The sequence below is a fragment of the Archocentrus centrarchus genome, chromosome 17, assembly GCF_007364275.1.
Source record: "Archocentrus centrarchus isolate MPI-CPG fArcCen1 chromosome 17, fArcCen1, whole genome shotgun sequence".
Classification (NCBI taxonomy): Eukaryota; Metazoa; Chordata; class Actinopteri; order Cichliformes; family Cichlidae; genus Archocentrus; species Archocentrus centrarchus.
The window spans coordinates 23,165,197-23,191,466 of NC_044362.1; the positions used below are offsets into that span (position 1 = coordinate 23,165,197).

The window sequence follows — 26,270 nt, forward strand, 5'->3', positions numbered from 1 at the left end:
CACATCACCGTGCTGCCCTAACCCCAACTATGTAAAGATGCAGCTGCAACAACCGAGGTGCGGGGAGATACATGTACGTAAAATACCACACTTACAACTGTGAGTTTGACATACTGGTGAGTTGTTGAGGTTAAAACCTTACCAGGGTTATCCAGCCGGTCTACACTCTTCCAGACAGACCCGCTTCCTTCCTTCTTTGATGTCTGTGTGGAGTCTTGTACGAGACCTGGCATGTCATTGTCCGCCAATGAGAAAGCAGATTGAGACCTCTGAGGAAAGAGATAAAAATTATTGCTAAATTAGAAAAAAAGTCATATTCTAACTATATTTGATTTTCTTATTTCTATGAGTGAAAAAATAAAATAAAATAAAGATTGCATGTTGAGCAGTTTAACCAGCAGAGGTCAGCATATGCAAACAGAAAATATGTCATGAAGTGGTACGCCACATAAAATGGGTAATGGTGTAAAGCACACCACCACTGGGCTCCAGAGCACTGGCTGTCTGTGGGGGGTGGGGGGGGGGGGGGGGGGGGGGGGGGGGGGGGGGGGGGGTATGGTGTGAGGTTGTTTTTCAGGAGTTGGGCTCGACCTCCTCCCATTCTATTGAATGGAACTCTTAAAGTGTCAGCATACGAAAACATTTGGAAAATTTCACGTTCCCAAGTTTGTGGGGACAGTTTGTGGGAACATGACTGCACACCAGTGCACAAAGTAAGGTCCATAAAGACATGGATGATCAAGTTTGGTAAGGAAGAACTTGACTGGTCTGCACAGAGTCCTGGCCTTAACCCGACAGAACACCTTTGGGGTAAATTACCAACAAAAGTAATTTTTAAATAAAAATTTTTAACAATGACCTGGGTGCTTTTCTATTGGGCACTCCTCATTTCCAGGAACAATGACTGGCTTTATACAACATGAACATAAGCCCAGGCCACCATTATCAGGACCTCATTGGTGGATATTTTTGATCAGATGTATATAGTTTGCTGTTTTATTTATTTATTTATTTTACTGAACATCAGTCAAGTAATAAAGTTGTTCTTCATACTGCATGTGTTCATGAAGCTTTAACCTCTAACCAATTTATTTACTCTACTTACTTGAAATGAATTATTTGAGGTACTTTCCAGCACTTAAAATGTTTTCATCACAAAACATTGTGATTTTTACCCAAAGGCTTGGTTGATGTTTCTGGGAGCTGGATGCTTGATCAGAGGGGAACTGATGATGGGGATGAAGGTCGGGGTTGCGTTCAAGGGCCCAGTCGTGGTCATATTCTGCTGTCATTGCAGCCAAAGTCTTCCTCCTATTAATAATCTTACATAAACAGAGACCGGGGTTAGTGCTGCATACAGCTCAGATACCATACAGAAGGAAACAAACTAACATCAGCTGATTTTTAATTAAATTGACACTTTTGCTTTAATCATGTTGAGGAGACTTGAATTTCAAGAAATGTGAAAGCTTCTTTCCTCTTTGCAGATGGTGTCACACATAAAGTAAAACAGTCTAATTACACACAAAAAAATTGATACCATGAAAAATAATCATTCTTATCATTTTTACTTTTTGGACAATTGTTTTGGCCAGTTCCTCAATGAGCTCTCCTCTGTGCTCCTGCAGATACTGTGCCTCATTCTGCTTCTCCTGTTGTAAACACAAATAAAAAAGCTATTCATTACCACACACATGCACACTATAAGCTGATTACTCCTCTGAATATATACTAAATATCCAAACATCCAAAAGCTTTGGCAAACTTTAACAGATTAGAAAGAAGCAAGTCTTTTCTAATATAGCCGTTTTTTTTTTGTTTTTTTTAAGTGGCAGCAGAACTAGAAATCTACTTTTTGATCCAGTTTACAGATAGAGAGGTCAAGTGATGAGCCCAAATGTACATTGCACAAAGTAATTTTCCTACACAAAAAAGTTTATCATCTTAGTGCGGCCTCTTCTTTTTTTAAGTCTGACTTACTTAAAGGTGTGTGAACCTTAGAAGAACATTGTTTAGGAGCTACAGGAAACTACTTCATGAATGTATTTTTCATTAAATAATTTTTACTTTTATGTAAATAATGTTCACCTATGAAGAAAATTATATCTCATAGCGATAGATGTGGAATTGCCTCCAAAGTGCATTCTTTAAAAAGACCAGCAGAGGGCGGTGACTCTGGCCATTTTCCCTATGACCGCAGAAAAGACACAACCTGATGACTTCATGGTCTCACGTTCGTCTTATTAAATACAACGTGATGTTCATTTTGTAAATTATGGCTCCAATTAGAGTAGAAAGGGAGGAAATGCTTTTGGGCAGGCCTACCTTGTGACTGACAAGTTATTACCATATGAGGGTCACTCACTCAAAACAGCAGGATAACATCAGGAAGGACACTCGGCTGGGGCTTCACAGCGGGTCCTCACTAAACCTGTAGTGATGTCATTTTTTTTTTGTAATTTTGCCCCTGTTCACCACCACAGGGGATTTGAAATTCAGAAATCAAGTGTCAGTGAAGGACATGAGTGCAGCTGTAGCTCAGGAGGTAGTACAGGGCATCTGCTAATCAGAAGGCTGGCAGTTCAATCCCTGGCTCCTGCTGTCGGTGTATTTAAGTCACCTTGGGCAAGATAATAAACTCCAAGTAGTCCCTGATGCATTCATCACATCACGAGTGTGTGTGTGTGTGTGTGCATGAATATCAGACACTGCATTTAGAGTTAGAGCAAAGTTCTGTGTAACTCGGAGAATGAGGTCTGCAGTAAAAAGTGCTTTGAGTGCTTAATTAGAATAGAAAAGTACTCTACCCCTACTTCATTAAATAATTGGCTATCACAATGCTCATACTGCGAGTAAAATATGCAATTACTTTTGATCCTGTGAAAACAGATGAACTGTGTACAAAGTGGCTTTAATTAAACAGTGAATGCAATTTTTGAAAGCAGTTTAAATTTGACGCCTAATGCTGTACCTTAATGAACACATTCCTTCTTATGTTGTTGTCATCCTAGCAATGTCCCTGCCATTGTCTTATACTGTATTATTAAACCATCATTTGGACTGCAGCATAATCCTGGTGGTTTAACATAATCTGATTCAAAGAAAATACCCAACAGTAAAGTCAGATTAAAGAGAAACTTCATGGAAGGTCTCTAGAGGCTATTTATCAAAGCGCAGATTGAGGGTAATCCTCAACATAATGCAGCATTTCTAGTAGGATACAGCATGGGTAGATTAGAGTTCCAACAATAAGTAACTATTTGTATGACATGAAAAACAAGAATAACCTGACTGGAAGTGTCAAATTCAGCCTTGGCAATGGCCTCGTCTATGGCCTCCTCTGCCACCCGCCTGGCCACAGTGAGCGTCTCTGCCATGCTGTGCTCTAAACACAAAAACCACAGTCATGCGTTTTGTTGTTACCTGAATGGTCTTGAAGTAGGATTTAAAGCACTTTTCAGTCCAGTTCTCTTTTAAAGACATGCATGACTAATCTGTCTTCGTTCCCTCGTGCCAGTTTCTGAGGCACTGCAGACTGACACATGACCATCAGCCCAGAGCAGCTTTTCATTCACGTTTGCTGTCAATCATCCTGTTTGTGAAATGAACTAGGAGAGTGAGGAGATGTCAAGGGCAGGGCAGGACAGAAGAGAACAGACTGACATGGCTGCTTGAGATGCAGCTGGGAACCCGAGCCAAAAGATTACAACTAACATCATAAAACTATTCAGTTCTTCTGTGTTTTATCTGCTATAAAGCATTACATGAATGTCAGCATGGGAACAAATATGGATTCATGAGAGGATTACCAACATCCTCAAATAACTTTGACCTGGATATTGTGAAATGTTGTTCTTATGGAATTTCACTATGAAAGGGAATGGATTACCAATCAGGACAAAAAGTACAAATAGCAGACTACCCAAATCTTCCAAGTCTGCTGTGTGGCAAATTGATGGTGGATATTTCACTGACAGAATTACAGGGAAAGGATGGAAAAGCTCTCACATCTGACTCCAGTCACTTTCAGACAGATTGTCAAAGATTTTCAAATAATTGCTGTCTCATTTATAAATGCAGACAGACTGCCAGCATGTTGCAATCAATCTGAGTCAATCTGCACTGATGAACACAACCCATCTGGTGTCTTCACAATAGGGGACTCAACCCAACTGGTAATAAAAGCAAGGTTGCTGAGCACCTGTGTTATTCTGCAGTTAAATCACCATCCTGCAGCAACTATGTCACAAACCATGGAGGAATTCCTGCATCAAATCTATGAGGTTCTGGATGGCTCTTTATTATTATGCATTCCCCTGTTTAACCATGAAATTCAGTTAATAAGTGAGGCCAGTAAGCATTAAATGATGGAATGCAACATTAATAGGCCTAAAACCGCTGTTAACACTGTGGGAAATACATTATATGGTTTTTCTACAGAGAGTAACACAAGAAGATCATCACCTTTTTTGTCAGCTGGCAGCTAACTGACCAAATGGTGTTAACAAAATCTGCCTTCCTGCATCTTAATATTCTCTGCAAGAAAGCAACAATTTCCCTGCAAACCCAAATTCTGCTTTAATATCTTTAACATATCAATTGATATTATAATACTGTTCAAAATTCAAAGAATACAGTGCTGCTGCTAGGGTGCTCCTCTTATAGAAATGTGATTACTAATAAACAGAAACTAAAACAGATTAGCTCAACATTTAACACAATGTTCATAACACATTTATTTCAGCCACACATGGGACAAAGCCAAATTGGGAAATCAAAATTTGTAACTTTGGAACTAAATGCAATGTTCTAGATGCATATGTCATAATTTTGATATTTGAAAAACCAAGTGTATGAAATTACAATAACAGCTGCACAGTAAACAAGCATCAGTGAATATTTTATAAGATGTCTGTGCACCTTCAGTTTGTCTGTAAAAGGTTGAGTCGCTCCCACAGACGCTGTCCTCATTGCAGATGCTCTCTTCGTAGGCGCTGCCCTCTGCAGACACACACACAGATGTTTACATGAACGTTAAAGGACAGAGGACTTCCACACAGGATTAACCTTTTTATCCCGGAACTAGAGCACAGAAAAAAACCCCAACTCTAAATAAGATGAAGCATTAAGGGGATGAAAGAGCATGCTTTTGGTCATTGTCATTTTTTAAAATGTATGTTATTGACACTACACATTGCAATTATGAGAATTAGTTTTGCATATTTTATTATGACAGTTTTTATTGCAGATACTTAAACCTCAGTTGTACTTTGAAATAAATGATTGATTACCATGTGATCTGCATGCTTTGATTATTTGTTTCCATCTTTATATGTCATGCAATTAGCCTGTATGGGTTTTGGATTTGTGGGTGGAGCTGCCTTTAACTATTCGTGGTGGTAGCAGTAATTCATTTTAAATATCTAACTAACTAAAATAAATAAATAAGTAAATAATGTGCTGATGATATATCTATGCTGTAAACAGATATAGCTACAAACCATTATCTACAGTATCTCGAGCATAGACATTTGAAATCCATAATCTGATTTTAATGTTGATAATTGCTCAGCAGAGAGCCCAGTCGTTTCTACATGGCTTCCCCTTCCAGCTCTTGAGCTCTGAGCTCTTTTCACATCATTTAAATATTCATGCAACAATGCGGCCATTTGTGGTTATATAAGTGCATTAGAGCAGCCTCATGTCTGGCATTACCAGGCAACTGGATGTGTGCACAGCAGGGCCTGGTTCAAGGGTACAGCTGAGTACACAGGGTCATTTAATTCATTTGAAAGGGCAAAGAGAGCACTTAAGTGATACGAACTGTTCAGATTTTGAAAATGCAGCAAGCACTTTACTTCAGTTCTGAGTCCTTTCACTGCTAAAATCTCCACAGGCGAGCTTGATGTGAAATATCCTGAAATAGAGAAAAATGTAGGGTTTTTGTTTGTGGTTCATATACGGGAGCAGGGATTTGTTCCAGTGACCCCTCATACATGTGTCTGCAGACATCTGTGTCATAACATCTAATGAGTCAGGACACATTTGGCCCAAGTGCAGGGACATGAAAAAGAAGTATGAGCTAAATCAAAACCAGAGGTCACTGTAACCCTGAAGGCATCACGAGTCTGTAACCCTGAAGGCACCACGAGTCTCCCAGAAAGGCAAGCTGAGAGAGGCATGCATGAGAAAATGAACTCTGCTGCAGAAAATAAGACTCTCTTATTGAATGTGATTCACCAATGACAGGTTATTCCAAACATGTGAAGAACATCGGGAATATCACATCAAGCACTTGGCAACAGTGGGAAGGAAAACTCCCTTTTAACAGGAAGAAACCTCCGGCAGAACCAGGCTCAGGGAGGGGAAGCCATCTGCCGCGACTGGTTGGGCTGAGGGGAGAGACACAGGACAAAAGGCCCACTGCGGAAGAGAGCCAGAGATTAATAATAACAAATGATTAAATGGAGAGTGATGTATAACCAAAGAGGTAAAAAGAGGTGAGTGAAAAGAAATATTCATTGTATCACAGGAACCCCCCCAGGAGCCTAGGCCTATTGCAGCATAACTAAGGGATGGTTCAGGGTCACCTGATCCAGCTCTAACTATAAGCTTTATCAAAAAGGAAAGTTTTAAGCCTAATCTCAAAAATAGAGAGGGTGTCCAAACTCCAAGCTGGGAGCTGGTTCCACAGAAGAGGGGCCTGAAAGCTGAAGGCTCTGCCTCCCATTCTACTCTTAAGTATCCTAGGAACCACAAGTAAGCCTGCAGTCTGGGAGCGAAGTGCTCTATTGGGGTGATATGGGACTATAAGATCTTTAAAATAAGATGCGGCCTGATTATTCAAGACCTTGTAAAAAAAAAGAAGGAAATCTAAATAATGTTCTATTAGCTGAATGACCCACATTTGAAAATGTGGGAAATGGCAAATATGAGTGTGTTAGTAAATTTTTATATATGACAACACATTTTGAAATTCTATGGTTAAGTTTGGGCATCCACAGTTTAAGTTTAGGCAGAAAAATGTGTTCTGGTTTATTGACTTTTAGCCACAGCGTTTTGGCCACCTAAACTCATAGTTTGTCTGGCACACTTCAGCGCACGCTAACCTGCTTTGTTTGCAGTACTGTGGTGACATTTACAGTAATTCACTATGTAGGAATTTCTCAGAGTGATGCTGAAAAGCTAATTCATGCATTTATTACTTCTAGGGTGGACTATTGTAATTCATTATTATCAGGCTGTCCTAAAAGCTCCCTGAAAAGCCTTCAGCTGATCCAAAATGCTGCAGCTAGAGTACTGACAGGGACTAGAAAGAGAGAGCAGATTTCTCCCATATTGGCTTCTCTTCATTGGCTCCCTGTTAAATCTAGAATAAAATTTAAAATCCTTCTCCTCACATACAAGGTCTTGAATAATCAGGCACCATCTTATCTCAAAGACCTCATAGTACCATATCACCCCAATAGAGCACTTCGCTCTCAGACTGCTGGCTTACTTGTGGTTCCTCGGATACTTAAGAGTAGAATGGGAGGCAGAGCCTTCAGCTTTCAGGCCCCTCTTCTGTGGAACCAGCTTCCAGCTTGGATTCGGGAGACAGACACCCTCTCTATTTTTAAGATTAGGCTTAAAACTTTCCTTTATGATAAAGCTTATAGTTAGGGCTGGATCAGGTGACCCTGAACCATCCCTTAGTTATGCTGCTATAGGCCTAGTCTGCTGGGGGGTTCACATAATGCACTGTTTCTTCTCATTCACCTTATTTACTTTGTTTATACTCCACTCTGCATTTAATCATTAATTGATATTAATCTCTGGCTCTCTTCCACAGCATGTCTTTCTCTCCCCTCAGCCCAACCGGTCGCGGCAGATGGCTGCCCCTCCCTGAGCCTGGTTCTGCTGGAGGTTTCTTCCTGTTAAAAGGGAGTTTTTCCTTCCCACTGTCGCCAAGTGCTGCTCATAGGGGGTCGTTTTGACTGTCGGGTTTTCTCTGTATTATTGTAGGGTCTTTACCCACAATACAAAGCGCCTTGAGGCGACTGTTTGTTGTGATTTGGCGCTATATAAATAAAATTGAATTGAATTGAATAGGACTGGTACAGAGCAGGTTGTGTTCATGGTGAAAGTTAAGTTACATCAAGGGTGGCAGACATCAGCTTATGGTGACGCTGATTAGGGTCACTCACCAAATTCTGAGTTTTATACTAGCTTTACAGTGTCTAGGATTTGGAAATCAGCCATATAGCTTGTGAAACATCTTCTTAAATTGGGGGTTTAGCCAACTGAATTCAACATGAGGAGCAGCAGAGTAGCTGCACAGGTCATCTGATCATAGCCACCAAATCCATACTTACACAAACGCAGACCGCCGTGTTGCATAAGATTCGAATCTAGCCACTAAGACCATAAACTCATTAGAAAATGTTTGGTGTGCTCATAACTCAAGGGAGCAGTAGAGTAATTTTCTCATACGCATAGAAAAACTGCAGGTTTAAGGTTGTGCAGGTATGTTTTATACAGCCTGGGACTAAATGTAACCTGAGGCTAATGAAATCTTTGTCACCCTTGCTCGCTCAGATGCAATTCATAGATGTATATGAGTTTCATCAATAAATACATTAATTAAAAAATGCAAACTTGGCTCAGCCAGCAATTACATGTATGTCTATGACAATATCTGATTTTACATGTGTATATTAATACTTATATCAGATTTGCAGCAGGACACTAAATTCTGTATTATAAACGTAGTAAAATCTGTTGATTCACATATTACTCAATTAAGAAGAAACTGTGATAGTAAAGTGCAACAGTTGTAAAGATTTATATAGTAAATACTGTCATGATTTTGACTGTTAGTTGAACGAAGCATGACATCATATTGGCCTTTAGGTAACTGTCCTGGACTCATTTCAGAATTCACAAATGATGAATCATAACAGTAATCATTATTTTAAATTACTAAAAAAGACTGCATTTCTGTATTATACAAAGCCTTGAAGAAATGACACATATATGAGCTATTTTCCCTCATTTACTCTGCTGCTCAATGCCGCTGTGTTCTTTTGTTTGACTCTTTAGAGGAAAATGTCTCCAAGCTTGGTTGAATCAGTGGGCTGTGTTGAAAGGTCTTGAGGGGAAATGTTGCACAAATTTCACACAAGGTTCAGGATCACACAGCATTTAGTTTTCAAATGTCAGTTCTACTAATTCTGATGCTATTCATGGCGCTCACATTATTCATATGCAAAGTGACATCATGAGTCACACTGAGATGATCGCATTTTGCAACTGGATAAACAGTTGAGTTTTCAGTGCCCGTCTGTCATAAACATATGAAAACCTAAGTAAGAGAGTGCTAAAGAGTGTGTATGTGTGTTTGCATGCACAAGCATATGGAGAATGAAAACATCTACCTACATCAGAGGAGCGGCAGTCTGATGCCAGCCCACATCAGTCCTCCTCCCACCGGGGTCACAGCTCTGCATCATCTGCAGCAGGTGACCTCTCCTCCACAAAACACACATAATTCTCTGAAATCCCTTGTCGGTTAAATCAGATCATACTCTGAACCAGTGGCTCAGAGATGCACTACTGCTTTGTCACCGACTAGACCCACATGCCGGAGCACATGTCGCTAGATGAAGGCATTCATTCAAAGCTTTGTAGAGTACCTGAAGTAAAACATTTGCAGCATGACTGACTTGCGAGCTCCTAAATCTCATTTAGCTGTGAAGACAGAGAAAGCTTCCCCATATACCAAAGATCTACCTGGAAGTCTGCTTTGGCTTTCATTAAAGAAGGACACAAAGTTTTTTCTCTTACTGTCACTGAAATACATAAAAGGTTAAAAGTTAAATCTCTGGTGGAAAAAAAAAGCAACAATTTAGGAAAAGATTCTTACAAAGTACCTGAGCATATCTGGTGTGCACCAGCATCAGTGTAAAGGGAGTCTACAATATGTTTACCTGTTAGTAACTGTGCCTGTCAGTTACTGCATAGTGTTACATTCAAAAATGCCGTGTCAGGTTATTATTCTTTGTGGCTTAATCTTTGTGAGTGACCCACTGCATGTTATACCTAATATTAACATTAATTATGCATTACAAAAATGAAAGGTGTGATCACTGCAGTTTTAAATTATATGAATCCTGAGGCCAAAAAGAAAAGAAAAAACAAATTAAAAAGCAGTCAATTAATTAAAGTTAAAACAAACTCTATTTTTGTGTTCACGTATACATCTGTCATCTGTACACAGTCTTGAACGCTGTATCATAAAACATACAGAAGCACTGATTCCCTGCTTCTTGAAGATATGAAAGAAGCAAACAAACATTAATAGACTTGCAGTGCAGCAACAGCCTGGGCGATTTGATGAAGTTATGTGGGATGAAAGCCAAGCGCCTAATCCTGTTTCACCCTCTTTGAGATGTAAAACAGCAAAAATCAAACCAATTTCAAACAAAATCAAGCTCATTTAGCTGAGCAGACAAACTATAATAAATTCACCCTACAGTAAGCTGTTTACAGTATTTAATATAGACCCAGGGATGTGAAAAGAGCCAGTCATGTATGGGATTTTAGTAAAGTTTTCTTGTTTCACATGAGATAAGTTAGGAATTGTTTCCTAACTGCAAATCCTAAGCATCTAACATAATAAAAGGAGCTTACCTGTTAGCTCTGAAAGCGCACTGTGTTCTGCCAGATGCTTCCTGTAAAGAGTCTTCAGCACTTTGGCGCTGCCAAACCTCTTGAAGCGCTTCTTCACATTAGTGTAGAACCACTCCAGTGACTGTGTCTTCAACAACCTGAGAAAGAAAGACAGACACACACATAACAGCTTATTTTACAGTATGTACCTCATTTCAGACCTGTGGGAATAATATTCATCATACCAAATGTGCAAAAAAAAAAAAAAAAAAAAAGTAGTCTATGAACATCTGTAAACAAACAAGTTCACAGGAGATAAAGCTCACTTGGGATTATCCATATTTCCATCAAGCATTTCATAAACTAGTGAAAATAAAAGTGGATACAAGCACAAAACCATCAGTCAGTCCTGAATGTCAAACGTGACTCACACATGAACACAACTAGCTGCTGGCAGCTGTGCAGGTTCATTTCATGTCTCTAGCATCAATAGCCAAACACTCTGGAGATGCTTCATAAATCTGGAGGTTAAGAAAGACTCAGCAGGAGATGGTTTAATCATTAGTAAAGGGGAGACAGAAGATGTGTCAGACAAGACACATGTGCAAGACAGCAAGGACTCACACAGGCAGTTTTACACTGAAGTTGGGTCAGTGTTGTTGTCAAGTATCGTCTTGCAACCTGCCTAAAGAATTTTAAGCTGTTGTATTTTGGCAGCATTTCTTATCTGTACACTGTGACACTATGTGATGATACCTCAATGATGACACATTGAAGTATTTTCTTTGTTTTAATTTTTATTTAGCCATAATCTTTTAAGTAGTTTAATATTTTGATATGGTGAGCAAGATGGTCAACATATAAAGAGGGTGAACTCTTTTCGGCCATGAGGTGACACAAGCATGGAAGACCACGTAAACGCCACACAGAAGGACCCCGCATGGATCCAAACTTAGGACATTGCTGCCGTGAAGCAACAGTGACAGCCACTGAGCCACCATACAGCCAGCTTAAACTAAAACAGCTCAATGTGAAGAATGTGAAGATTTCTGCAGAAGTATCAGAAGGACCTTTGATAGACAGATGGCATAAATTAGATTCAGGTGAAGGCAACAAAAAACCTTTAACAAAGAAAATTGAACTAAATTGAGACATGTACAAATAGTGACTAACTCTATGAAAAGTGTCTGTTAATAGCCTGGTATATTATGACTAATTTAACATATGAAACATCGTTGTGAACAGACCCAATATATGCATGATGTAATTACTATAGCTCACTTATTTATTTATTTAAGATTAAAATGACTATCACTGTTGCTTTTGATATAATGACTGTATAATGACATGTTCCTGTCAGCATGTTTAATGAGGTCCCCTCCGGTTGCTGAGTGGCTGTAAGCATGTGTACACAGAGAGTTCTTTGACAGGGAGCAGAGGAGACACACAGATCATTACTGCACTTCTACAGGCTTCCTATGGCGCCTCGTCATGTAGACTGAGCAGTCAGGTTTTAACTACCAGCTACTGCCAATAACACCTTACTACATTTTTATTACAGTGAATTTTTCCCTTTATTTTAGCTTTTCTGTTTGGATGTTCTACCTTTAGGTTCTCAGGTAAATGCAAAAGTTAAAATAACGCCTACACACATCATCCAGTGCATGCCTGGATCTCTGTAGTCACCCGTGGTCATGATGCTAGATTGGATCAGCTGAAGGCAGGTGGCAGGTAGACAAATGTATCACAATGACTGCTGTCGGCAATGCATGTCATCCGCAGCTCTCTACTCTCGCATTATCTACTGAATTGTTTTTGTAACTCAGAGGATTTTTAATGTCTGGGTCAGACAACAGCACAGTCCTGATCCAGTGAGTACAGAGTGGCATTTAAAGCAGAAAATGTTTATTAAACTTAACAAATTAATCCACAGATGATTTACTTCTGTTACTGTTTGTGTAACATTTAAAATATAAATCTACAGTGTCTTTCAAGTTTCTGGAAGATATTAAAGCTTTTAAAAAGGTGCCACTGTGAAGTATATAATTAACCATTTAGTAGTAACCACAGGCTTCTAATTTGGACTCTGTGCACCAGACATGGAGGGAGGATTTGAAAGAGAGACTAACATATTGTTGGTCATGGTCAGTGACTAATGACTGCAGATATACATTCCCACTAAAACCCCCAAAATCTGACAGTCTGTAAAATTCAGACACCATAAATCTGAGGGTCACACTCACTTGTTTGGGGGTGGCTGCATTTTTCTTCTTCACACAATCACTTTAGATTAGGAGCCTGCCTAAAAAGGTGTTCTGGATGTGCTGTTGAATGATGATCACGTCTTGACCTTTTTTTTTTTTTTTAGGATTGCTGGATTTTCAGTAAGCCTTACAACACAGCATTCAATTTGTCATAGAAACTGTTTTTTTGCTTTGTACCCCTCAGCCATGAGTAAAATATATAACAGCCATGTCCTTTAAAAGAAAATGTCAACTCCCCAAATGTCAGCCTTTCATGACCAAAGTGAATTTGAATTATGACACACTCTGTTTTTTTTTTTCCAATAGGTTTTGTGGTGTTTATGAAATGTCTAAATTGTAAATATCATACGTTAAAAAAAGGAAGACTACCAAATTTTTACACAAAGGTACAGTGAAGTACAGTGTGTAAATTAAAAAGTCACATGCTTAATGGAGCATTTAAAGATTTCTGTAACAGAGAAGTTGTGTTCAACACTTCATGAAAAGACCTCTAAAGTAAAAATTAAGAAAATTGTCTTTGAAAATCCATTTAATGTTGCTGCACACCTCCCCATCTCTTCTCTTCCACTGTCATCTAGCGTTAGTGCAAACGTTAGGGCCAAAGGAGACCGCAGTATCTTAGTGACTATGTTGTGTGTAATAAGTGCTAAATCCATCTCTCCAGCAGCAGAGTAAGACCTTAATAATCTTTGACGTCACTCTCAGCCTCTCATCCTCACTTAGTCTCCTTGTATATGGCGCACACGCACACACACACACACACACACACACACACACACACACACACACACACACACACACACACACACACACACACACACACCACAACACCAGGCACCAACGCTGACCTTACCTGCTCTTCTGGCAGGCAGAGCAGAGCCAGGCTTTGTCCCGCTTGTTGAAGACCCGGCAGGCCTTGCAGACGTTGTAGTGGCAGTCGTGGCACTGGCGCTTGGGGTTGAGCAGGAAGGTGAAGGGCGAACAGCAGCGGATGCAGCAGCGCTGGTTGAAGCAACTCTGCCGTGACAGCAGGAGGCAGCGACTGCCCTCCTCGTCCAGCTCCTGCTTCAGCTCGCTGTGGGGAGGAGGGGGTGGGGTGGGGGGGTGAGAGGGAGCGAGATAGTGAAACCAGGAATGAATGAGTGTGTGTGCTTGTGTGTGTATGTGAGAGAGACAGAGAGAGAGCTGTACAAACTCAGTTTGAAAAAAAAAGAAAGATGATTGCGTGTTAGTGAGTAAGAGGTATAGTATTCCACAGGGACCATATAAAGTTCCTGTAGATGGATAAAGCACCAGTCCAGGTTTTACTGTGTCAAATAGGATGATTATGTGAATGAGGACACAGAGTGCACATAACCAGATGAACATGCACTGATCCTCTGCGTCCCTTTAATGAAAATGGAGCAGAAATTAAAGTGGTTTCAAAAATTTGGTCAGGTCATTTCATCATTTTCTAAATATCAATAAATGATAAATGGTGACTGTAAAAAGCAAAAATATATTTTTTTAAAAATCAGCATAGATGATTATTTTCATGGTGGTAAAGTGGCTTCAGGACATTATCAAAACAGAGATTCTCATTCATAAATGTCAGATTTATCATTTAAGCAGAGCATTTATCCGCCTGCTTCCATTTAAATGCCTCTTGTAAAGGTTAAAAGGAGCTGAATAAAATACTGATGTTTTTCCCCGACAGCAGCAGCAGCTCTTTTACATGAAAAAAAACCCATAAAATTAAAAAACCCTAATACAAGGACCATAATGCAGCTTTTTTGCATGTTTATCAAGCTGCTCATTAGCCACCATGGTTAATGAACAAGTGTCTTCAAAGGTGTAAGCTGTTAATGATTGGATGATTATATGAGAACTTATTCAGGCTTGAATAGAGAGATGTAAACATCAGACTGAAAGTGGTTAATGTTGAACTTCAGAATTCAGGACATTTTATTAAAATTATATTTAGCCGGTTAAGCTTTCATGTAACTGTTTTTTTTAAGTTAATAGGGATGAAAGGGGAGAAGAAATGAGAAGAGCTCAAAAAATGTAAACATGAGCATCTACATATCTGTTATCTACAAAGATTAATGTAATAATAATGTAATGGTAACTATGTAATGTGTGCCTCAGAATAATTATTTCACATGCTGTCTCCCATTATCAAATTTGAATGCATTTAGAAACCTTTTCATGAGTGCAAACACAAAAAGCACTAACAGACTTACATCAGGTTGTGTTTACAGTCTGTAAACAGCACTTAAATTAAGCACTCTGAGCGCCAGTCCATTTACCATTTTACCGTCTGTTTCTGTGCTACACAAACATGGAGGTCTGCTTCTTTTGTTGTGGAATTAAATTATTGTTGTTGTTTGACGACACTTCATCAGCACAGTGTGTCTGTTAAAGGTATTTGTGTGTTTGTGAGAAACAAATCTGTTCTGGTCAAACTGGTTAAAGGAATGGAGTCAACACTATATGCAAATTCATTGAGTAATTGTTTTATTACAATTAAAAATGTAATATTCATTTATCTAAATTAATTGGACTTCATTATATCAGGATGGCATGGTCATTTTGGTTTGCAGCCCTCTCGTCATGTGTGGTGTTGCTGGATCATATTTATCTGTATTTACACGGTTTTAGATTTATTTCAGAATATTTACTTTCACTTGGGGAGCTAAAAAACTGGCAGCTATTTTTCTGTGACTTACTTTCAGTAAATGTGACAGTAAACAAATTTGTGTAATTGTGTAACAGTTTAACATTCATTTGTTCTTACATTAGCTTTTTCAGTGAAGAAATACAGACAGAGGCAGAAGCGTCCAACGGGGACTCGAAAATGATGGAATATGAAATTAGTAAAACAAATGAAGGCAGAGCAGGAGAGGCAGAAAGAAATTGTAACTGTGTAGGTGACACTAGAAAAAAAAAAATCATTATTTTCACATTATGACAACAGGAGCATCAGCCATAACTGAATCATTTATAAAGTATTACAGCTCAAAACTGATGGAGTCTGACAACATGAGGAGAGCGGCAGGAACTGTTTCTGCAGGCATGGGATTGGTTTCATTCTAGTTTCTAACGATGGGAAACTTGAACTGCAAAGCACAAAAATAAATTCCTCATTCTGCATATGGCAGTGGTTGTTTTAAAGTTTTAAAGTAAGTTCAAAAAGTGTGATTTATTGAAAATTAGGCTACATCACAAATGACATAATACAAACCTAAGTATCTTATTTTGTCCAAAAGACTGGCCTCAAAGACGTTAAGTTACCTGTTTAATGTAAATCAGCAAAAAGTCACAACTGAGATGATGGATACTCACAAAGATGAAGTTTGATTAAAAATAATAATCAAGAACAATGACAGCAAACTTTGATTCCATTGACTAATCACTTCAGCTCTACAGAGATCACTTAGAAATCTGTTTTGAAAACTGAATTTCTCATCTAGGAAATTTTTACACCACAAATATTTAGGTGAAGCTTGTGACTTTCAGACTATAAAAATTTTATAGTCTCCCTCGGATGCCCGTTGCTGCAGCATCTCATCCATTACTACAGCTCAGTGGATGATATAAATACCTCCCAGACACAACAGTCTCAGCTACACTCAGAGACAGTGAGATAATAACAGCAAGAAAGTAAAGTAACATGCACAAACATACCTGAAACAAACAGCACCCCATGGTACTCAACACAACAAAAATCTCAGAAGCTGACAGTGGATGATGGAGAAAGGCAAATTCAACCAGCAGCAACAACAACACTCGTTTGAACCTAATAAGATACACACAGCAATGTTTTGCAGCACTCTGCAGCCCTGTCCTCACAACCCTTATGCGAAAGAAGCTTTTGAGCTTCAGCCATTCAAAGAGAACAAACAAGAAGAGACTCAAGCTCTGTCAGCTGCAGTAATCCTCACGAAAAAAGTCTGCTTCTTGGTGATAAGCTGACTAACGTCTGCTGGCATTTGTCTGAATGCATCTTGTGTTTATTTTTCTTGTGTTTGAAGATTTGAATGGGGATCAGTTGTCTTTTTTTGTAAGAAGATAAAAAGATGAGTCAAATTGTTCTCTGTAAATAATGTGTCCTGCCAGATGAATATGCCCGCTGTGCTGCTTTTGAACAGCAGGGGACAGATGTGTTTTAGGATATATATAAATATCGGATGGACTGTAGCTTTCACCTTTCTGGAACAACAATGTCATGGTGGTCACTTCTATGGTGAATACAGGGAAGCTTCTGACAAATAATTGCTTATTTAACCCTCCTGTTGTCCTCAGGTCAAAATGACCCGCCAAAAAAAAAACAAAAAAAAAAAAATGACACGCCACTGTGTTAAACCCCCCCCAAAAATCCACTAAATGCTATTTTTTTAACTTGAAATTTTATGACTTTTCCTAGATTGGCCCCAACAGTAGAAAAAGTGAAATGTTGCTTTTATTCACATTTCCATGTAAGCTATACAAAAAAAGTTACAAAGGTGGTCTTCGGGTCAAAATGACCCGTGAGGCAAATAGAGTTGAAATCAAGATCACAGAGTTATTTAGAAACCACAGAATGTTACAGTGGTTTAGTTGTGTCTCTGATCAATCAGTAGCAGAAGTAAACAAGGCAAATCAGGAGGTGTTCTCGCAGACTTCAAAAGACCACCTGTTTATTTCCAGAGGTTTTAAAGGTGCTGCAGATAACAGGATCCCGAATTCTGTCTGTGCTGAAGCCATGAGTGTGCGTTATAACGTTGAAGAGTCTATAGAGCTGATTTTCTCAGATGTCCAGCAAGACAACTCTGATTCAGAAGAGGAAGTGGAGGATGTATCCGAAGAAGAAGATGGGGAGGAATACAACCCAGAGCATGATGAATCATCTTCAGAAGAAGAAGAAAACCCTAAAGCTGAAAGAGAGACTTTCCTTTCAAAAAATGGCAAAATAACATGGTCCTCAGCAGCATATGACCAACACGGCAGACATGCAGAACAAAATGTCATAAAGATGACCCCAGGACCGACAAGGTATGCCGTTTCTCATGCCCATGACATTGTCTCTACATTCTACCTGTTTTTCACACCAGCAACAGAAAAAATTATCCTGGAGATGACAAATCTGGAAGGTTTTCGCAAATATGGAGACAGCTGGAAAAAGATGGATGAGACTGACCTGCAGGCCTACTTAGGGCTGCTAATCTTAGCAGGTGTATACAGGTCCCGAGGTGAGGCTGCAGCTAGTCTATGGGATGTAGAGAGTGGAAGGCCAATTTTCCAAGCCACGATGCCACTCAAACTCTTTCACACCTACTCAAGACTGCTACAATTTGATGACCGTGAATCAAGACCAGCAAGACGTGTGACAGACAAACTTGCAGCCATAAGAGAGGTATGGGACAAGTGGGTGGAGCAGCTGCCCTACCTCTACAATCCAGGGCCTGACATAACAGTGGATGAGCAACCGGTTCCATTTAGAGGTAATCTGTTTTCATATTTGTAATAAAAGTGACAAGCCAGCAAAATATGGGATCAAGTCATGGGTGGTTTGTGATGCCAAATCAAGCTATGCTTGGAAAATGCAAGTCTATACTAGGAAGCTGACCAGTGGATGCCCAGAGAAGAACCAGGGCATGCGAGTTGTGCTTGATGTGACAGAGGGACGGAGGGGTCACAATGTGACATGTGAAAATTTCTTCACCTCTTCACCTAATTAGTTGATTGGGTTATGTTATTTTTATATTTTTGCATTGTACATTGTCTTAAATTGTTCACTGGACAAAAAAACAGAAACTGAGTCATTGGGATGAATAAAAATGCATTCAAAACTCCTTTTTGCACATTTTTTTCTTTAGAAAGGTCATAGAAATATAAGTGAAGAGAAATATAGAAATTCAAGTGAAGAGGGAAAACTCAGGTATTCACACATTTTGTGGTGAATGACAATATGCAAGATGAAATTTGGTGTTTAAAATTCAATTAAGCTGCTTATATTGGGATTTAGTGAAGACGGGTCATTTTGACCCGGAGGACACGGGGTGTATACAGAAAATGAGGACAACAGGAGGGTTAAATGGAGCAACTATGGAGCAACATTATAACTCATTTGTAGTTGTGTTTGTGGTCTACTGATGAATCAAAGTTCAATCATGTCAACTATGAGAACCATGTCTGAGAAAACACCTCTCTAAAACACTTTGAACAGAAAAGAGTTTTATAAGCTTTGATAATAAGTTAGGATTTGTTACAGGAATGTGTATTAGACAGGATTAAATTCAATTGGTCTCTGATCATAATTTGACAGAAATTGGATATACTGGGACTAGAAAGAGAGCATATTTCTCCCATATTAGCTTCTCTTCATTGGCTCCCTGTTAAATTCAGAAGTGAATTTAGGCTCCTTCTCCGCACATTCAAGGTCTTGAATAATTAGGCCCTGTCATATCTTAAATACCTCATAGCACTATATTATCCTGACCTAGCACTTAGCTCTTAGACTGCAGACTTACTTGTGGTTCTAGAGTTTTCAAAAGTAGAATGGGAGGCAGAGCCTTCAGCTTTCAGGCCCCTCTACTATGGAACCAGCTCCCAGTTTGAATTCAGGAGACAAACACCCTCTCTACTTTTACAATTAGGCATAAAACGTTCCTTGTTGGTAAAGCTTGTAGTTAGGGCTGGACCAGGTGTCCCTGAACTATCCCTTAGTTATGCTGCAACAGGCCTAGGCTGCTGGGGGCTTCCCATGATGCACTAATTGTTTCTTCTTCACTCATTTCTTCTCCCTCATTGTGTGCTTAAACACCACTACTGTATTTGATCATTAGTAATTATTAAATCCGGGCACTTTCTTTTATACCGTGTCTTTTCTCCTGTCCCTCTCCCATCAACCCCAACTGGTCGCAGCAGATGGCTGCCTCTCCCTGAGCTTGGTTCTGCTGATTTTTTCCTGTTAAAAGGGAGTCTTTCCTTCCCACTGTTGCAAAGTGCTTGGTAATAGGTGGTCAACTGATTGTTGGAGTTTGTTTCTATTATTGTGGGGCCTTTATCTTATAATATAAAGTGCCTTACGGTAACTGTTGTTGTGAATTAGAGTAATATAAATAAAACTGAAGTGAATTGCATACACTCACCAGCCACTTTACTAGGTACACTTGTTCAACTGCTTAATGACATAAACCAGCCAGTCACATGGCAGCAATTCATTGCATTTAGACATGTAGGCATGGTCCAGACAACCTGCTGAAGTTCAAACCAAGTGCAAGAATAGGGAAGAAAGGTGATTTAAGTGACTTTGAATGTGTCACGGTTGTTGGTATCAGATATGTGAGTATTTCATAATCTGCTTACAGTACCTACTTGGATTTTCCCACACAACCATCTCTAGAGTTTACAGAGAACGATCCAAAAAATAACCAGTCACAGCTTATTTGAGTTTTTCAGCTGGCCATGTCCATCCTTTTATGACCACACATCATATTACAAAGCCCAAAACATCTCAAACTGGTTTCTCCGGATTCACTGTCCTCCTATGGCCTCTACAGTCACCAGATCTCAGTGCAGTAGCGCACTTTTGGGAGGTGGTGGAACGAGAGATTCACATTATGGATGTGCAGCCAACAAATATGCAGCATTTGCATGATGCTGTCATGTCAACATGGACCACAATCTCTGATGTTTCCAGCACCTTGTTGAAGAATTAAGGTTAGAGTGTGTAAAACTTTCACCATTAGATGTCAGTAGATTGCAGATTGTAGTAAACTGAGTTTTCTTACCCCTCCCAATTCAAGTGTGTAATCCTAGCTACAGCAGCTGCTGTAGGACAAGCATGCTTTAGTCAGCCAAGAAATCAAAAACCTTAAAATTAGACTGTACCCCATAAGAGTCATGCCCGGCCAGCACATTTCTACTACTGTTTGTGTAAAAACTACATTTTTCACACACTACATTTTAACATATTTGAATAATACCAACACTGAGCAATATATCATGGAATAAAAAACAGATATTTTTCAGTATTTTACAGTTTCACCCCTGAAGCGCCTCAAAAACTGTGGCCATTACTGACTGTACCTTTAAGGGAGTTCTGAAGGCAAAAAGGGGCCCAACCTAGCATTATCACTGGGTGAATGCAAAATCAATAGATGTTTATCCTACTCAGAAATCCCCAGGGCACTAGTTATCTTTTCTTTAAATCTCATCAGGAGCTTTGTGCCTCTCTTGTTTGTCTATTATAATCTAATTAGCTATGCTGCAAAATTCTTGAGAAAAAGAAAAGTTTTTTATCTCACCTAAATTTTAGATATAAAATACATGTGTAACATTTCAGTTATGCAAATCAGTCCTGAACTTCTTAACAGCAGAAGTTCCTCCCTTCATGAGAAAAATGTGCACCAGATGTCACGAAGAAAGTAAACAGCAACCAAATGAGTTCTCCTGTTCTCCTCTCATCTCTGTTCCTTTCCAGACTTCATCTCTGCACTCTGATTGCTTTCACTCATTGCTGTTTCACATTCATGGGCACTCCTGGGTTTCGTCTAAGGGGTGTTAGTGCAGAAATTGAAAAGCTGTGAGAGCCCACTTAACATGTTGGAGAGAGAGGAAGCAGAAAAGCGAGCACTGAATGACATGACAGATTAACCGCATACATGTGTTATCTGAAAGGAGTATGTGACCTTTTATGCCAAATACAGTGATCCCTCACCTATCGTGGGGGTTACGTTCCAGAGACCCCCAAGATAGGTGAAAATCCACAAAGTAGCAGCATTATATTTATTATATATTATATATATATATATATATATATATATATATATATATATATATATATATATATATATATATTTCAAGGTTTTATAAACTCACACTCCTATAAACCTTTCCCACTCTCTTGCTACAAGCTGAATGATGAAGATGATGAATTATGTAGCTATGCAGTACTGATGGCGATGAAGGTGGTGCAGCATTTTCGTCCTCGGCCGGAACGAGTGACGAACAGAGTTAATGGGTGTTACAGAAATACCTATAGTGCAAAATCCCACAATATAGTAAAAACAGAATTAGATATGTATTTTTTTTAAATCTGCGTTACAGTGAAGTCGCAATAAGTGAACCGTGATGTAGCGAGTGACCACTGTTACTTCTCCTAAAGCAGAGATGAGTTGTGGATATCTTTGACAGCATTTAGCAGCTCGTAAAAACTACAGTGAAGATTAAATTATTATACTGTTTCCAAGCAATAAACTTTTGGGCAAAAACATGTCTTCCTGTAAAGAACAATGTCAACAATGTCTAATCATACTGGGTAAACTATAACAAGATTAGCTGTTGGTAAGCGCTTTGCTTGGCAAGTCTTGTTAAAGTTGAAGAATGTAGAAAGCTCACCAACTAATCACTTTGGGTTATGTCATGTGGGGATTTAACAGAAAGAAAACCCTTTCAGTTGCAAATATGATTCAGGTAGAACAACCATCATAGTTCCAGTGGTCTCAGATAGTAATGATGGGCTTTTGTACACATTAATGCAGGTGCAGTGAAGCAAATACTGTACAGTTTTTGGCATGAGAGCATAAAATCATTATAATTCTACAGTGTTTACGGGACATAGACTTGTTTTCTGTGATCAAACTAGACTATCACACAGGTTTAGTTAGAGGGTGAAGAATAAGCTTTCCTAATTAATTAAGCCAAATTTCCACATAAAAGAGGTTTTGCTGATGTAAATCTAAAGGAAATCCTAACCATTAGGATTATCTTTTGGTCTTTCTGACAGGTTTTTCTGAGCACTGAAAGCCTTTTGGTAAACAGAGGAATAATGCTGCAAGAGGTAAATATTTTGTAAATAAAGCATTGGGAGCAAAAAGGGCTCATTTTTGTTGAACAACAAAAGGCAAATTATTTTCTAGTATTGTGTATTGTCAGACTGAGGCTGCCTCAGAGAATGAAATCCACCCAGTTACCAGGTTAATGTGGTTTTTTACACATATTGAGTTTGGGCTCGGGAGGCTCCATAAAGGTTTTGAGGAAGCTGGTCTGAGTGCAGCGGAAAAAGGCTTCACTTCCTGCCCACTGTATTTAGGACACACTTCAGAGCAGAGAGGCGGGAAAGGAAATCTCCACCAAGGTCTAAAAATGCCTTGAATGAAACTGTGCAAAAGAAAAGCAGCCTGAGAAAATAGGTGTAGTAAGACTATAAACTCTACTGCTTACAGAGTGCATAACTTAGTTTTATAAAAGTTTTTCATTATTCCCTTTTCTTTATTTTGTTTTCATATTCATTCTTTTATCTTCGATCATCATGAGAGAAATAGTTCATGGCGAACAGCCAACAACTGAAGGTGGCTGCAGTAAAGGCCTGGCAGAGCATCTCAAGGGCAGAAACACAGCATTTGGTGATGTCCACAAGTTCTAGCCTTCAGGCAATCTTTGATAGCAAAGTATTAAAAATAATTCTTATATTTAAAATTAAATTGGTTTGTCTAATTAATTCTGGGACTTTGAAAATGAGGAACTATGTATAAAAATGGCCATAATTCCTGAACAGTAGGGAACATCAGCAACTTTTCCACATAAACTCTTTAAAAATTATCATCCATGAATACAGTATATTGTCCTAAAATGGTTTTGCTTTTGGTACTTTGAGTTTTTTTGCCTTACAGAAATAAACAAAATATTTACTAAGTATGTGTAAGAATAAGTAAACTCATTATAAAGTCAAAAATGAGAAATGAACTAACAAACAAACCAAACAACGGAAATGATCCTGTTAAGTTTTCAGGTTTGTGGTTTCAGTTTAAACAAAACAAACAAACCAAAAAAATAACAAACAAACCAAACGTCTGAGGCTCCACCTACCCCACATTTACAGGTCAAAACTCACCTGAGTCTCTCCTCCTCCTTCTTGCGCAGCCTCATGTCCCTCTGCACCACCTGCAGCACATGCTCCGCCTCGTTGTCTGACAGTCCTGACAGATCCAGCTTCCGACCCATGGCTGACACCCCACCAGCCGTCGATCAGCCTCACTGACTGAACAGTCAGCTTGTTGTTTTCATCAACAACACAGAAAAATAGTCAGGTCAACAACACAAGAAAAAAAATAAATAAAAACACCTGATAATGACAAAAATCCCAGAATACTTCAGTATACAGCTGCATGGTTCAGTGCCAACTGGTGGAGGAAAATAAATATATTACAGAAGAAATGTGATTAAGAACAATTTTGATGCTCTTGTGCTTCCAGGTGATAGTAATTTACAGTTATAGTTACTTGGCATTTATAATTAATACACCTATGATTTTACAATTAAAAAACATGGTAAGCTTATGGAACACAAAGAAAAGTTAAACTACTGTTAAGCCCCCCCTCCAATGCCCAACCTGTAGCGGGAGATGAGCCATGTTTCTGCTCGAGGTTCCTTCCTGTTAAAATTGAGTTTTTCCTTCCCACTGTCACCAAGTGCTTGCTCACAGCTTGTGACTGCTGGGATTTCTCTGTATTAATTTAGGTTTTTTACTTTACAATATAAAGCACCTCGGGGTGACTGTTGTTATGATTTGGCGCTATATAAATAAAATACAATTGAATTGAACTGGAACATGTCACATATTCGTAACAGGGAGTTTTTGTTGTTGTTTTTTACACAATAGTTTTACTCACTTTTAATGCATTTTGGTGCTAACACCACTGTCCTTTCGCTCTACTGCACTTTTTAAACGAGTAATGGAGTACGCTGATATATAACCTACAACATGCACTAGTAAAATCAGGGCTAAAGCAGGATTTGTTTTTGTCTTCTTTCCTGGGAAGAAAATCTAATTGCTTCTGATCAAACCTGAAGCTGCAGCCAACTTTTTTTTTTCTTTTTGAATCCAGAAAGTAGACGTGGAACTAATTAAAATTATAACTATCATAATCGTAAAAGTATTTTACTGGACTGTTCAGCAAATACATGAAGGAATACGAATATAGAAGTTAATGCTTCTCTTTCAGACTGATGACAACAAAGTCATACTTTTAAAATGGAAGCTTCTTATATAGATGATAAAAAAATTACCTTAATCTGTTGATCTCGCTGGATGAAATAGCGAAGTACCGTTACAACCGCACAACGGAGAAAACTACATTTTATTCTAGAGTGAATTATGCCTGAGACGACGCCAAACGCTTATTGTAATCCAGGGAGTCTGCGATGCCTTGATTCATCGTTTTTTTCCCCCCCAAATGAAAGATTGGGGGAAAAAATGTGTTGCTGGCCTGTTCTGTACAGCCAGGCCTGGTTTCTGAGAGAAAAGCAGGATAAAGCCTGATTAGGGTCTACTCAAGCTTTCATCACTTCCATGTCGCCTTGGCACGCAGAGAAGCTTGTTTACATCACTTTTTTTTTTTTCTTTTCTTTTTTTTTTTTTTTGAGAGGAAAATAATAATTTTAAAAAATTGGTTCTGGCTGTGTTCAATGATGAAGTGCGCGACGATGAAACAATTTTGAATCTTTGCGGACACTATGTCACAATGTCTCACTTCAATAATGGAACTTGCTGTTTTGTGCTTAATTACAACATCGTGTTTAATTGGTCTAATTTAATGGGACTGGCTGGCAGTTTCAGCAAACAAAATAAAAACTGTAAAAAGCAGGCGATCAGTGGTCAGAAATCAGAAGTTTTGGACACGTGGTGTAAAGAAACAGCCAGTGTAGCAGATAGCTGTAGATAGGGGAAACTAAGACTGATGAGAAAAAAAAAGGAATGAGTGGAGAAAAAAAGAGCAGGAAACTGAGGGCATCTAGTGGACAGGTGGGGAACTACAGATTGAAGCAGGCGACGTGAGAATGTGAAACTTGCAGCACATTTGTGCCTGCATGAAAGTGAGATACCTCGGATTTCAAAAAAATATATTCAAGTTCTCTGTGTAGCATACACTCTTGAAAGAAGACTTAATCATATTCAGTATAATAATCAATGAATTCGACCTTTTGTCCAAGACAGGTATATGTTTAAGTAATAACATTAACAATGTCTCTTTGTTTTGAGATAAATTTATTATTCATTTATTTATTACTTACTATAAATAATACATTTGATATATAGTGACCTGGATATCCTTTCATTTTTATTTTATATAATCTATGCAATTCAAATTTCTTGTAAGTCGTATTACAAGATGGAAGTCAGCTAACAATATTTTTTATATAGTTATCATTTTACCTGAGCTTTTACTGCTTGTAAAAACATTTTTTGTGAAACAAATCCACAATGCAAATGTTTTCAGTTTAGTTCAACCACTACAACCACAGGCAGCCTGAACTGCTCCAGTCAACAATTTGTAAAACCACAAAGTAGTTCCAGCGTTTCTATTATCCTAGGCACAAATTTACCATAGG

At 38.8% G+C, this 26,270-nt stretch overlaps 1 protein-coding gene across 1 annotated transcript in view; it reads right to left on the reverse strand.

Moving 5' to 3' along the window:
- myripa (myosin VIIA and Rab interacting protein a) overlaps window positions 1–25,082 on the reverse strand; it is a 32,513-nt gene extending 7,431 nt beyond the window's left edge. The window contains exons 1-9 of the mRNA XM_030752038.1: window positions 24,948–25,082; window positions 23,773–23,931; window positions 13,768–13,989; window positions 10,672–10,808; window positions 4,921–5,001; window positions 3,288–3,385; window positions 1,572–1,652; window positions 1,176–1,322; window positions 143–269 (exon numbers count right to left, since the gene is read on the reverse strand). Of these exons, the coding sequence (XP_030607898.1) occupies window positions 143–269; window positions 1,176–1,322; window positions 1,572–1,652; window positions 3,288–3,385; window positions 4,921–5,001; window positions 10,672–10,808; window positions 13,768–13,989; window positions 23,773–23,882 (1,003 nt within the window). The 5' untranslated portion in view covers window positions 23,883–23,931; window positions 24,948–25,082. The remainder of the gene's footprint in view (window positions 1–142; window positions 270–1,175; window positions 1,323–1,571; window positions 1,653–3,287; window positions 3,386–4,920; window positions 5,002–10,671; window positions 10,809–13,767; window positions 13,990–23,772; window positions 23,932–24,947) is intronic.
- Between the last annotated feature and the right edge of the window lie 1,188 nt (window positions 25,083–26,270).